Source organism: Notechis scutatus, chromosome 1 (genome assembly GCF_049901735.1).
Source record: "Notechis scutatus isolate UNSWTSFEM ecotype Mainland chromosome 1, rNotScu1.2, whole genome shotgun sequence".
Lineage (NCBI taxonomy): Eukaryota > Metazoa > Chordata > Lepidosauria > Squamata > Elapidae > Notechis > Notechis scutatus.
The window spans coordinates 207,356,346-207,372,481 of record NC_142009.1 but is presented as its reverse complement, the minus strand read 5'-3'; the positions used below and the strand labels follow the sequence as shown (position 1 = coordinate 207,372,481).

At 37.1% G+C, this 16,136-nt stretch overlaps 1 protein-coding gene across 1 annotated transcript in view; it reads right to left on the bottom strand.

Moving 5' to 3' along the window:
* Nucleotides 1-16,136, bottom strand: part of LRP1B (LDL receptor related protein 1B) — a 702,645-nt gene that overhangs the window by 311,580 nt on the left and 374,929 nt on the right. The window contains exon 8 of the mRNA XM_087955711.1: nucleotides 4,053-4,275. Coding sequence (XP_087811837.1) covers nucleotides 4,053-4,275 — 223 coding nt within the window. The remainder of the gene's footprint in view (nucleotides 1-4,052; nucleotides 4,276-16,136) is intronic.

The following is a 16,136-nucleotide window of genomic DNA, read 5'->3' as shown; positions in this document are numbered from 1 at the left end:
TTTTATTTAGAGTATTTTATGTATTTATTTACAGGACATTTATGGCTGTCTATCTCATATGGTGATTCTAAGTGGCTCACAACAAACCTCATAGGCAACAGACCAACAATCCTTACAGCTAAAATTCCACCCTAGTCCAGTGGATGGGGAACAGCCAGATCTTCATAAACCTTCCAAGAGGCAGGTGGGAGGCTGTTCCAAAGAGGTTGGGGCAGCCACCAAGGAGATGTACTTCCAATGATCTGCCACATAGCAATACTTAAGGGACGGGACTTGGAGTGCATCATCTTATTTAATGTCAGCCCTGAAACCATTTTGGTCTGTTGCCATTTTGGGAGCATCTTTAGGGCTGTACAGCAAAGCCAGTTGGAGCTGTGGGAACATGAGGGGGGAGATAGAAATAGCTGGGGATGTTAGGGTGGCATGCTTTTTTATGGTATAAAGGAACTAAAACACAGGGGTATTTTAGAAGACATTATATACGGGATCTCTGTGGTTAAACTGGGAGAAGACTAAAAGGCAATGTTCTTTGAAAATTCCAGTCTGGCTATCGACTATTGAAGCATTTTCCTATCCTATAATATATAAAAAGGAACAAACAGTTAGATATGGTGAAATATTGAATGAAACGGGTGAACTTAAATCTATGCAAAAATTAGAGGAACAAGGTATAAAGATGAATTGGTTTTCATATGCACAAATACATTCAAGGTACGATAAAGATTCTAAAACAGAAGGTTTCTATGATAAACTGACTGATTTAGATAAGATTTTGACAGGTACTGATGAAAAGGGGATTAAAAAATTGTATGGATATTTATTAGAAATTAAATTAGAAGAAGAACAAGTTAAAGAAACAATGATTGCTTGGGGGAAGAATTTTGGATATGGGATTGATCTAGAGAAATGGCAAAAATTGTGGTCTCAAAATTATAAAATGACAATGTCAACAGCATATAAAGAAAATTTATATAAGATGTTTTACAGGTGGCATTTTCCCCCAACAAGAATAGCAAGAATGTTCAAGAACAAATCTGAAAAATGTTGGAAATGTCATCAGGTACCTGGCTCATATTACCATATGTGGTGGACTTGTGCGGATGCCAAAAAATATTGGACTAAAATCCACACATGGTTGGAAAAAAATGACAAAAAAGCATATAGACTTGAAACCAGAGATATTTTTATTGGGAATTTTACCTGAAATATACAGTAAAGAATTGAAATATCTGATTGTAAATGTGTTAACAGCGGCTAGGATTGTATTTGCCAAAAACTGGAAAAATGAGAAAATACCATCACAGGAGGAAATTATTAAGAACATATTGGAATGTGCTGAAATGAGTAGATTGACATTTGAAATTAGAGAACAAGATGATAAACAATTTTATAAAATTTGGGATCTATTCTATCAATGGTTAGACAATAAAACATGGTAATGAAATATGTAGATTTTTAGAAAATAATGAATATATAAAGATGTATTTTTTTTATTATATCTACAAAATGATTGTAGGATAGATTTGAGATGATAATATGAACTGTCATAAAACAAATTAAGTACAATATGGATTATCTCGTAAAACATGAATGAATAATAGTATAGTCAAATGATTGATTAACAATGATATTAATGTATTTTATTTGATTGACAATATGAGAATATATACAGTGTAATTGTAACTGAAGACTACAAAGTGGAAGCACAAAACAATTTGTAAACCAACCGACACACTGTATGTATATATATGGAACATGGCGTGATGTTTTTATGTTTCGTGGACCAAAGCCAGCCTGGATGGCTGCAACTTGGTTGGACCATGTGACAGATGTTTGACCTGGAGGAAAGAACTTTGGAGCTTTGATTTGGGTGGGGAAAACCTCGGGTCCTTCAGAGTCAGGTTTTCCTCAGATGTGCCAATATGACATACCTAATAAATCTATGCTTTGAGGAATATGCCTGCCTTGGAGCTTTGATTCCATTGGGTATGTTTGCTGGAACCCTGACACCTAACCTGGTAGAAAAGGCAAATAATCTGGCCCTGTGCTATTTAAAGGTGAGAACCAGCATAGTGAATTATACCAAAAAATGCAACGGAGAGCCAGTGTAGCCCAGGCAGAAGTGGTGTTTGTTCAAATGCACCCAAAATTGGATGCACTGCTGCATTGTGAACCAATTGCAGCTTCTGGATGCTGTTTAAGGACTGCCCTGTGTAGAGAGCATTGCAGTAGATGGTGACTAATTTTCTTGATATTAAACCGAAAATCATATTCCTTTTAATTTAAAACTAGTATTCTGCAGACAACTATGGATTAGATGTGGTTTTCTTCCATTCTGACAATCCTTCAGGAACTTAAAAGCTGCTACCAATCACCAATCAAACATTTCCAAGTGTAATTACCGGTATATCCAGTTGCCTTTATCTTTCTTCAAATACTATAGCTAAGTTTCTAATCTCCTGGTCATCTTTGTTTCTCTTGTCTGAATCTATTCTATCTATTCTAGCTTCTCGGGATAATTTAATTTATTTGAATATTGAGCCTCTTTTCATTTAAATTCTAACAGAGAGAAAATAGAAGGCGAGTGAATCCCTTTTCATTAGCATGCTTGTCCATGAGCTGATTGGCCCTGTCCCTTTTGAAGTTAAGCAGTTAAGTTTTGAATATAACTTAATACAGAAAAAGAAGCTTCATTATTAATTTTACAAGATGGGTTTTTTAAAAATGGTGTTTCCTTGAAATATCTTTCCATATTTGAAAAAAACAAGGTTGTATATAGAAAGAAACACATACAAAGAAAACAACAGACAGAAACAGAGAAGGAATAATACACTGTGTTTTGGATTTGTATAATCTTGATGTAGTTCAAAAATGTGCATTACTAACATTAATGGATTATCTGTAGTCACGGTGAACACCATTTAGATTTTCACATACCTTCAGAAATTCACTATGGACTAGCTCAAGTGGAAATCATATGTACTCTATGAGCTTGACAGAATGCTCACATGATGCTTCATCACTGGAGCAGCCATCTATCTGAAATGGTATAGGGCCGTGATGGCACGCATACCGGAAGTGGCACGCAGAGCCATTTCTGCCGGCACGTGAGCCGTCGCCCCAGATCAGGTGCACTGTGCATGCGCGTGCACCTCCCACCAGCCAGCTGATTGTCAGATATCTGCCGCCCATGCGCAGGGAGGTGGAGGGGTCACACACGCAGTGCATTATAGGTGCAGACACATGTGCACGCGCACATACATGTATGCGCACACTTTCGGCACGTGAGGATGAAAAGGTTAGCCATCATTGGTATGGAGCTTCCTGTTTCAGCAGGGAGTTGAACTAGAAGACCTCCAAGGTCCCTTCCAGCTCTATTCTGATTGATTGTTGCATTTTTTTAAAAGCATCTTATGCTGTAATCATCATGCTATAAATAATGTGGTTAAAACTATTCCCATCTGAACATTTATTCATTTGTGTGTATTTGTGTGTATTTGTGTGTGATGTATATGGTAGTATGTGCATGTGTGTATAAATACTGTATACAACAGTAATGGCTAACCTTTTCGTCCTCACATGCCAAAAGCGTGTGCATACACGTGCATGTGCGTGCACGCGTGTCTGCACCCATAATGCATTGTATGTGCGACCCCTCCACCTCCCCATGCATGCATGGCAGATACCTGACAATCAGCTTGCTGGAAGGAGGCGCATGCACATGCGCAGTACACCTGATCTGGGGCGACAGCTCGCGTGCTGGCAGAAATGGCTCTGCGTGCCATATCCAGCACGCATGCCATAGGTTCCAAATCACGGGTATATACTATATACGTGTGTATATGTTCATGTGTGCATGTGTATACAGTTTATTTTTATACTAAATATATGTGCATGTGTATGTACATTTGCAGTATATTCACACGCCTGCACATACACACACATACTAATATACACATCACATACAAATACATACAAATGCATACATTTCAGATGGCAATGGTTGTATTATTTATGACATTATTTATAAAATAAATGCCTATGATACTTACCAGTTGGCCTTCAATGATAGTTTGCCTGTTATGTCCTTGGTAGTCAACCACTCCTATAAAGTCAAGATAGTCATCTACCCAGTAAACATATTTGTTGACAAGGTCAAGTGTAAGAGCAGTTGGCTGTTCTATTTTAGAAATTACTATCCTTGTTCTGTTCATGCCATCCATATCACATCTCTCAATTTTAGCAACATTTCCATAGTCTGTAAAGAAGAGTTTCCTGTAACGAGAAATTTCAGACACATTTTAATAATTATGCATGTTTAACCACAAGGACATAAAATGCAATCTGTAACAGAAAAGTTGTGTCTTTCACTTATGTTAACATTTTACACATTAGCATCCACAAGAAAATCATTCTCAGTTTATTATAGAAAAACATACAGAAATATCTTATGGCACCTGAACACTAACAAACATATTCATAAATTTATCTCATAATACATATGCTAGTCTTTAAGATACTACCTTGTTGTTTTTAAATATTTGAAGTTCATAAGTTATATATATATATATTTTTTCAAAATAGAACTAGTTAAATAACAATGATTTTATTCGCCCACCTGTCGATCCTTAGTTGCTGGATTTTATTAAAATGCTGAAAAAATAATTGGTAAAAAGAAATAATTATGGATATGTGAAACAGGAATTTAATCCTTTAGCCAGGCTCTTCCATCTCAGTGAGGTCCTTAGTGCTCTCTGAGCTTGATGGTTTTCTTTCAGATATTTCACTACCAAACTAAATGACATTATCATCATTGATATATCATGTGCTGTGCACTGATATTACCTAGCTTGGTAATGAAATGTCTGCAAGAAAACCACCCAGTTCAGAGAGCACCAAGGACCCCACTGTTCAACCTTGAGCTACAAATAGTCTCTTTTATTGGAACTTTCATTTTCATCTGATAATTGTAAGGAAAACCTCTATCTATAAATAAGAGCAATGTAAGTATTAAATACAGGTAATAATATTTTTTAAAAAAAATGAGCACCAATATTCATAAAGGAAGGAAGGAATATTTTAGTTACATATACAGAAAACATATTTCAGATCATGATGCTTCATTTGGGGAGGGGGAGGTATCAAATGCCTATTTTTCCCTTTTATTGAGGATATCCAGAACATAAGAATCCATGTATGCCTTTGTGAAGATAGTTTCCAATGGCCTGAAGCAACACATTAGAGAAATAATTAAGCAGACAGAAAGTAAATGTGAGGTATTGACAAATAACACATAGAAGTAATCCAGACTTCATGACTAACTCATTTATCCCAAAGCGTATGATCTTGTGGAAGGTAAATTATTGACAGATAAGTGTTATCCATTTTAAAAAGAAAGCAAAAAAAATGTTCCAGCGCATTTATCTATCCACATATTTGACTCGCTGATTACATTTAGTGTAAAACTAATAGGAATCTCTGAAACCGCTAAAGCTTCTAAGCCTGATATTTGATTAGCAAATACTGTGTTTAGTAAATCACAAATCAATTTCAATTAACCTGACAATATTTTAACAAGATTAATTTCCCATGAGATTAAATTACATTTGTAAATGGAAGCCCATCCCACCATGGCTCTAATGCTAGGGGGAAAGGCAGCTGTTTTCTGGAGACTGAATGTTTAAATATTGCTTAGAAAACTAAGATTAGATTGTTTAAAAACAATAAGATTGTTTTCTAGTCTTAGTAAAAAATAATAGCATTAGAAGAAAAAGGCTGTGTTGATTATTATGTAAGTTCTCTCTCTCTCTCTCTCTCTCTCTCACACACACACACACACAGAGAGAGAGAGAGAGAGAGAGAGAATGTACAATGTGTAAGGTTTGGCTACTCTAATTGGTGGTTGGGTTTATCTATCACAGTAAGCCATGTATACTGTAATTTAAACAATGACATTGACCATTAAGCTATTGGCTGAATTCCTAAAACATGCTAAGAATAAGCTGTGGTTTATATATAAACATTGCTCTAAGCCAATTAAATTACAGACACTGTGATGCTCATTAATGGTAAGAAACTGATAAATCTAAATATTTTTATCTACTGCCATATCAGTTAGAGTGTGCATCATTATATTTAAGGTCAAGCAATTCTCTGGCACAGACTACTCTCTGAGTTTTACTCATTCATGAGATCAGAACTAATCAACTTTTCTTTTCTTCCCTTGCATTCTATAGTTACCCAGCAATTAAATCCTTCCGAGGAAAGCTGCTGAGAATTTGTCCAGAAATATAGCATGGGAAAGAGGATTTTCCTCTTCTATCAGTTCCAGGCTATGGAACATACACTCTTGGGAACTGGGTTTGGCCAATGTTCTTTCTACTTTTAATACATTTTTCTGCCATGACTTTAAAGAGCTTATACTTGTGTTTTAATTTACTGGAGCTTTTGGAAGGTATCTTGTAGGTCATCTAGTCCAACCCCCAACCACCAAGCAGGAGACCCTACACCATTTCTGACAGATGATAGTCCAATCTCTTCTTGAAAGCTTCCAATGATGAAGCTCCCAAAACTTCTGAAGGCAAGCTGTTCCATTGGTTGATTGCTCTCACTATCAGAAAATTTCTCCTTATTTCTAGGTTGAATCTCTCGATCAGTTTCCATCCATTATTCTTTGCCTGGCCTTCAGGTGCTTTGGGGGCTTCACCCCTTCTTCTCTGTGGCACCCCTCAAATATTGGAAGACTGTCTCCCCTGGTCCTTCTCTTCACTAGACTAGCCATGCCCAATTCCTGCAATTGTTCATCGTATGTTTTAGCCTCCAGTCCCCTAATCAAGATCCCTCTCAGTTACAGCTGTTAAGTCTGATTTCACCCAGTCTAGATATGTAGTTTTGGTTTTTCTTGCCTAAGTGTAAGACTTTACTTAGCTCTAAACTAAATTTCATTTTGTTAGATAGGGTTCAAGTCTGTCAAGATCCATCTGGATCTTGAGCCTATCATCTAGGGTGTTGGCTATTCCTGCCAGCTTAGTATCATCTGCAAATTTGGTAAGTTCCCCTTCAATTCCCTCAACTAGGTTTCTTTTACTTGGTTTATTTTAATCTGTGCCTATGTCTTTTATGTTTATTCCACAAGCTGCTTTGACTATCCCCCCCCCAGAGGTTCCTTATAAATCTAATTTATTAAATAAAATAAATATAAGATGTGCAGTTTGGTTTTATACACCTGTGAGGAAAGTAGGTGGAGGAAAAAGTATTAGCTATGTTCACTGCCTTCAGTTATTATAAAAGTTGAATAAAAATCAAATAAATAAATAATTTATTATTTAATGCATGGAAAAACCAAGGACAGTGTTGCTAATGTTCCAGATGAATGAATTATGAAAAGCAGGTCGCTTTGCAATGTTCTTTGAGGAAACTAAGATCCCAGCAAATAAGTATAAAGGGCCCTTGCTTTTTTTGTAACTGTTGGTGGTATAGAAGGTGATAGCGAAAAGAAGAGATTCAATTGATCTTGAAAGAACAGAGCACAAAATAGTGATGGAATGGAAGCAGGATAGCATGTTGCCTTTACACCCTATGAACTGGGAAAGGGTTGAGACAACAGTTCCAGCCAATGTGGATCCATCTGCCTCAGGCATTGCAGGAATTCAGCAAAGGAAACTTCATTGCATTTCCTTTGGAGCAGCAGCAGAACTGATGAACTTCATTGGCTCAGCAATGTAAAGTTGGCTAGGAAGCACCATTGAGTTGTGCGGAGAGGCAGGGATGCCACTGATTAGCACAACCACTGTCGGACAAGTCCTTTGAGGAAGTTCAAATACATAAATTTTACATTTGAAAAGTTAGAACACAAGAAATATTGTCAATCTATTCTGTGATGTGAAAAGCAGATAGATGCTTCTATAGTTTCAGTAGCAGGCATATTTTTGTCATACAAGTTTAAACACTACTAGTGTTAAACCTATTTCCTAAATCAGTTCAACCATCATCTCATCTTAATGGTCTAACACTGACATGTATGAAAGATTGTTTTCTCTCATATGAAATATTGATCTCTGCAAGATATATTTCTGTAATTTATTCTATGATAATGGCAGCAGTGGAGATATTATATTTCACCATCTCTACCTGTAGAAAAACCTCTACCAATCTCAAAATGTCAGTTCAATCATCTCTGCTGCATAGAAAAGGGAAATGAAGTCCAATTAATCTAAATTTCATCAATCCAAAACAACGGTTCTGATAAAATGTTTTTGATCTATATAATAGTACTGAAACATTCCTTTGAATCTACCTTTTTAATTCTATAGCAGAAATATATTGTGTTAAGAAAAAAAGTAAGAAAGAAACATTGGGATAAAAATAGGACTGGAGTAAAACTAATATTTTGCCATAATTAAAATATCATTAATTTAAATAGAATAGTGGTTAGAAAACTAACAAGTAGAAAACTTTTTCCTCACAGAACACCTATATTTTCCTTTTTCTTAGTCATCAAAATATATTTCAATAAAGCAGGGAGAGTAAGAATTATAGCTTAGAATATCTCTGTCTGAATGCCCATCAAAATCTCCAAGTTTTGACAAAATAACAATGAATTATACAAGGGAGCTGCCCTTGAAGTATCAAGAAACTTGTATTCGTGTAATATATAGCAGTCCTCCAGCCAACAAAAGAGAGCCTTTACAGCAGGGGTGGGCAATTATAACTCCTTTACATGCTTGCTCAGGAATTCTGGGAGTTGAAGTCCATAAGTAGTAAAGGAGCCATAGTTGCCCTCCCGTCCTTCACAGCTATATGCCACCAATGTTATGGGCACTGCAATGGCCCCCAATTAGCTTCTCAGGACAATCGAAAGTGTTGGTTTTAATATACAAATCCATTCATGTTCCAGTACCCAGGAATCTCCAGGTCTGCCTTCTCCATATGGTCTTCTGTCCCACAATACAGAAATATAGGGTTCCTGTTATGTGAGATTTGGTCTGGGGGAGACAGAAAAAGACTATTCCTATAGAATAGTCTGTCCCCAGAGACTAAGACAACACTTTCCCTGATGGTGTTTTGGAAAGAATTTTTCTGCAAAGCTTTAATTTTACTTCATGGAATAGCTTTGGACAACAGATTGTTCCCAAACCCCAAAAACTTTAACCTTAGACTGTCTGCTATTGACCTCACCCTTTCCTAGGGGGCGTGCATAAGCGCACCAACGTGCCCACCGTCCCTGTCCTATTGTTTCTTTTATTTTTTATTTTTCTTATATGTAGCCATGTATTCATAACTATGTTTTTACTTATACCTATTATCTTGTAAGCAATTGACAAACCAAATAAAATAAATTTTTAAAAAAGATACCAAAGTGGGTTGTAATTTTCAGTGCCATATTCTGATCTAACTGATTTTAATGTGGTTATATTGCAAACTTCTGAGAGTCAGGAGGAACAATACATAAAAATAAATAAATAATAAATTTATCTGAGGTCTATTCTGTTTGTCAAGTGACTTAATTAAGCTTTCAGTTTTCCCTATTTCTTCAAGTAATGTATGTATATAATTATGTCAAATAAATGTATGCAATTGCATACCTAAATGTTTAGGAGCAAATCAATTAACGTCAATGGGTTTTGCTTTTGAAGAAGCTGAATAGCTCTGTACAACTGATCTAGAATTCCCCCAACTCATGTTTTCTTTTTTTCAATTATTACTTTGGATATCATATTGAAAATACACATTCCTCTATTATTATAAGCAGTGTGACACTGTAAGCCATTCTGAAAGTATAATTGTTTTCATATTGTCGTGGGAGACAGGAATGTATCTTCTCCCAATGTGGACAAGTATTATGTCTTCTACAAAAAATAATCTAGCCCCCTTCCTTCAAAGATAGTATTGTCCAGTCTCTCCTGAAACAATGCCAAAGCTTTGTATAGGGTTGTTGTTGTTTTTTAGCTTTTCTTCTACCATGTACCAAAGGGGACAAGAAAGCTACTCACTTTTGGAAAATTATAAAAAAATATGGACCACTTAATTATGATATTTGGTACTCACAATCTCTCAATCTGGTATAATTCAAATAGTTGTCTATGTGAAAGTAAAAAGAGATGGGTACTAGAACACTGCTCAAGTTCCTATTTTAAGAGGAGAAAATAGAAATAAAAATATAAGTAAATATTAGACAACCTGTGATCTGTTGGGTCATCCTTTCAGAGGTATTTCTTTATCATATTCCTGAATGCCTGCAACAATAACAGAGCTTCCAGTGTACAGCCTTCATTGGAAAAATTGGGGATACAATCAGGGATGCATCTTCCTTGAAAATGGCCCATGTTGAACTGTACAGCACAAATATAAGTATAGGAAATGCTTTATGACATTTTGTATTATGTCATAAACTGTTTTATGATCATTTTTATGTCATCAAATGTTTTATAAAATTTACCAAGTTTCAGTTGGACAGGAGTCATGGACCCAGATTCTGGATGTATTCTGTAAGTTAGCCATAAGTAAACCAAATAATACATAAATGAAGTTAAAGACATGAAATATTGTAAAAGGGAAACCTAGTTAAATCTAATTTATATCACTATCAACCTGCACACATTTCTATACTTTTTTATCCTTGTAAAACATTCGTACTTCTACCACATCCATAGATTAATATATTGTATATGTATAAATTCCCCTTTGTTCGTAAACTTGCCAAATGATCACATAAAGTTGATTTCTTAGTATTCTTCTCAACCTGTTTCCTCTTCCTTTTTATATTTCTTTCACTTTTTTGTATTACTGCAGACTTAGTAAATAATTTAGCTGTACTTGATTTTGATATACTTACTTCCATATAACAAGCTATATATATATATGAATACCATACCATCTTACACGGGAAAAGGGACCACCAAACTTTTAAATCCCGAGGACCACTAATACGATTTTTTTTAAAAGCTAATATAATTAATATAATTTTTATGTTAAATATAAATTATATATGTATGTATACCAATCAAGAGGCAGCAGAGCAGCCAACCAGCCCACCACACCAGTATTTATAGAGAGATGGCAGCTCTGATCACACACTGCTTGTACTGGCACAAAGCCAAAAGCACCAGCCTGAGGATGGCGAGTGGGACCTCACCGAAATGTCACCAAGATACTCTTAATCTTACATGGGAAAAGACCCGAACACACCTAGACCTACATACCTGTACCCGTGAAAATCTACGAAAACAAATATACATACATACATACATACATACATACATACATACATACATACACACATATGTTTTCTTAAGTTTTCGCGGGTACTTACATGTATGTTATTCAGCTTTGTTCGGGTATTTTCCAACGTCATTACAGTTGTGCTTTTAAAATTGTAGCAACGTTTGGGCAGAATCTCATCTGCCATCATCACAATACAGAAGCCTGATGATGGCAGATGAGATTCTGCAGAAACGTTGCTACAACTTTAAAAGCACAACTACAATGACGTGGGAAAATACCCGAACAAAGCTGAATGCCATACATACATACATACATACATACATACATACATACATACATACATACATACATACTACATACATACATACATGATACACACAGACAGACATGATACACACACACTTACTTATTTAATTATAACAAAAATGTAAATGCTTAATGATAACAAAATAAAACGTTCTGGCAACTGCCGCTGGGAGAAGCAGAGGCAGAAAGGGGGCTTTGCTCTCTTTGGGGGTTAGCACCCCTTGGCTGTTACTCCAGGGGCTTCTCAGCAGACATCTTCCTGCAGAAGGACTGCTGCTCTTGGTGATTAATTGGGGGATGGGAGGGGGAGAAACTGGGAGCTCCTTTCAGATCCCGGGTTGAGGATTGAGAGGCTCAGATCTGCAGATGAGGAAAAGCTGGGGGCTCTTCCAGCGTCACCTGGAGACAGGCAAGGAAAGGTGGCCCTGGGGGCACTTTGCTGCCAAACCCAGCCACAGCCAGTGATTATTTGGGGGTGGGGGAGAGAGAGAAAGCATCTCTCGCGTTACCAGAGGAGGAAAGGAGACGAAACAAAGCTCACTCTTTCATTGAGACCTACAAAACGCCAATCTACCGTGTTCCAGGAGTTCTTCAAAATCATCAAACGCTCCCACCTGCAGTTCCTGTGCCTCCTGGCTCAGGTCCCTGAGATGCACGCTCCCACACACGGCAGCAGCGGCAACAACACTCCCCTCCCCCAGCACCCGCTGTCAGCTCTCCCCATTAGTTTTATAGCTTTGAATTGCTCCCGGCTCTCTCTCTTTCCTCCCCCCGCCCACGTTCAGGCAGGAAAGGAAAGGGAGACGGAGCCGTGCACAGGTCTCCCCTTTTCCAGCCCTTGCTGCCTCTCCCAACATCGAAGCCTCGGAAACGCAGGCAAAGCCGCCACAGCGGTAGCGCCCTGAGTTGCTTGCTTCTCCATTACTGCCTCCTCCTCCTCCAGCACCACTTCCTTCTCTGGGTAGGATGATTCTTAACTAACCGAGCATGCTAAGGCAACTCAGGACGCTACTGCTGCGGCAGCCTTGCCTGCGTTTCCGAGGCTTCGATGTTGGGAGAGGCAGCAAGGGGTGGAAAAGGGGAGAGCTGTGCATGGCTCTGTCTCCCTTTCCTTTCCTGCCTGCATGTGGGGGGTGGGGGAAGAGCTGACAGTGGGCGCTGGGGGAGGGAACTGCTGTTGCCGCCGCCACCGGGTGTAGGAGCTGGTTGGCGCGTGCATCTCAGGGGCCTGACTCTGGGGTCCCTCGGAGAGCTGGGAGGCGCAAGAACTGCGCAGCCCAGATTAATTGCTTTTGGGGGCCATTTCATCTGCGGCCCACCAAAATTTTTCCACGGCCCACCGGTTGGCGACCGCTGACCCAGCAGGCTTTCATGGCTAAGGCGGGACTAGAAGTCACCATCTCCTGGTTTCTAGGCCAGCACCTTTACCACTACACCAAATTGCCTCTCATTTGCTTATAACCTCCAGGGGTTTTTTTGTCCCATTTTCTCTGTCAAATTCATCTAACTTGGTCACTGAGACATTAATTTTTCAGATCTCTATACCTCATTGCATCATGCAATCTGGCTCACAATTGCTGCTTCTCAGCCAACACCATAACAGAGCCTGCATAAAACAGGAACTGCCCATTCACATCCCAAAGCAGCAGACCTGTAAGATCCTCCAGAGCATGCCCATCCCAATTCAAGTTTCATTCAAAATTACTTTATCCACATCCACTGCTGAAAACTTCTTGCTTAGCCCTTTTCATGCTCTTCCAAAACATTCTTTAAAATTCCATTAAAATTCCTCTGCATTTAACTCTATCTTTCCCTCATTTAATTAACAGCCGTAATTAGTGTACCTGTTACCTGACTAAATATCATAACATATTCATTTCTAATCTAAAATGAATTGTTGTAAGGTTTAGATCATGCAGCTACAGTTACCCTTCCGTCCCTTCCCCCATGCATATTTCTAGGAGGCTGGAAAAACAATGAGATGACTTTAGATAAAGTCATTCAGAAGCTCTGTAATTCCTCATCCAAGTCATTCATAATAATATACGTGAGGCTAGAGGTTGGATATCCTGGGCATGGGCTAAGTCTGCTTACTTGGCAATGACTGTAAATGCAAACAGTGTTTCCATAAATGACCCTCTGGCTCATTTCCAAGTCAGTTCTGGGAATTGGGGGGGGGGGAGAGAGAGAAGAAATGTGAATTTGATTTGATAACCCACTAAAAAGCACACAAATTCTGCTAAATGTATAAGAGAATGGATGCCTAAAGGATCAAGCTTTCTATCAAACACAACACAATTACACCAAATAGAAGCAAAATAATTCTAATAGACGAGGAAGCAGCAACAAATTAATTTTGGTAAACTGTCCATAATATTTTCTTAAACTTTATAAAACCTTTCCTGTGCTGCTTAGAACAATCATGGCATCTTTAAGTATTTTTAATTTTCAGAGGGGTGACTTAACCAGTGAAAACTGGAATGAATTCACATTGTTGTGAAAAACTCCGGTTTGCTTAGATGTGGTTTGGTAAAAAGCCATGGGTGACTGGACTCAAACAATAGAATAAATTACCAAGCTTAGCATGTAAACACAATGACAGTCTGCATATCTTGATAATCTAAACCAGTAAAGTAACAATTCTCGGTTTTCTTCTAGATTGTGTGATGACAGATCTTCAAATATATAAACTTGCAAAATGGTAGCAGATGGCAAAGTTGCTGCAGCATCAGAGCAATGCTTCCTGACATCCATATGAGCAATTGCTTCTATGTAATCTAGTTTCACATTAAGTCCCATTTTAGATGGCTGCTGTACTTGTAAACATGGGGAGGGGGTGTTTATGCAATAGATACTGCTCTACCTTCAGCACTCTCTCTGGCTCTGCGCTTGTACTAATTCCTATTCCACTGTCACAGAACGTTAATAAAAGAAAACAAATTACACAAAAGCATGGTATGTGGCTGATGCTGCAGGCTAAAGGCATAAATGAAACAAAATAGCAGCCTACTGTTTTCTTACTATAATAGATAAATCGACTTGTCTTCTGTTTGTGGGAAGGGGATTAAGTATAGGTCATAATCCTGAAATACTGTACTTCTTTGCTGTACCAGTGTTCGGATTTATTCTTACTTAACCTGTTACTCTCTGGAAATGTAAATAAACCCTGTTTAAACTTAAGCAATTTTAATTAGCTCGAGCAGTTCCTGGTTTAATTCACCTTGTTTTCATGAAAATCTATCAATTCTGAATAAAAGAGGAAAGGAAAATATATTTTGTAAGAATTATTTTTAAGTTTTACTTTGTAATCATAAAATGTCTAACTTTCAGGATAGAAGATGGTGTTGCATTGTTAATAACATATAGCCTCGAGTTTCTTCAGCTATTAATGTAGTTAATAAGTCACAAATAAAACTTTTTCAAAATAATATAAATTAACAAAGTTATTGTACTGTACCATGATAACCAGTCTCTTATACTCATATTAATATATGCACATTTTGTTAAATACTGATTATTTCAATATTTTGTTTATTCAGAGTAGAATCAATTCAACTTAGTCACATTTGTAAGTTTGTCCTGTAATCCACAAATAATCATCATCATCATCATCATCCATACTGCAAATATCACACATATGAAATAATAAGCTGTCCACGTTCATTATTTCCTTCAATATTGATAAAAAAATTAATAAATGTACTATTCATATATTCAACTCCACAAGTCTTACCATGCTGCCTTATCATGGTGACAGGATATTCCTGAGCAGGACGAACAAAGAATGCTGGGATTATGCACCAAGAATATATTGTCCTCCTTATAACATTTAGGAAGTTGTTAGAGACCTGGTTGTTGTTCCAGTGATAAAATGATGATGGAACCCTGTTTGGTTACAATTGATCTGCAACTGGTGTAATGTTCTTCTGCTCATTTGTGATCTTTTGTATATGTTTTGTATACCTTTTTATTTAAAAGCTGTTCCAAAATCATGAATGAGTTGTGCAGTTTTAAAACCTGTTAGGTAAATAAATAAATATTTTCCCCAGATAGACACTCTCAACATTATATGGCTAAAAGTCAAGTTTTCTATAATCTGTTCTTAATTAAAGTTTGGGGAAAAGAAAGCAATTAGTATTGAAAAGAAACTGTGCACATCTGAATGCCTCAATTTCTGCCAGGCACATTGAATCCTCTTTCCTAGTTCTCAATAGTTCTATTTGAGCTGTTGGCATTAATCTCTTGAGTTGATTATCAGAAGGAGTAAGAAAGTGGGAAATCATTTCTCTATTACTTTCTCCACAGTAATTCAACAATAATTCTATAATTAGAATGTAACATATTTCGCCTTACTTTTTGAAAAAAAAAGTCCTCTAATTCTTCATCTAATTAGGGGATAAAATATCCATAATACAATTATTAAGATTCTTGCACTGCAGAGAGTAAAGAGATTTATATGGTACATACTTCTTTTTAGATGATAATTGGACTGGAAAAGCTATCAAAAATGCAATGCAAAGCTATCACAAATTGATAGAAGATCGCATCAAACTTTACCCCACAAGTGGCAGTGAGACATTTAATTAATGTCACTTTTGAAATCCAAA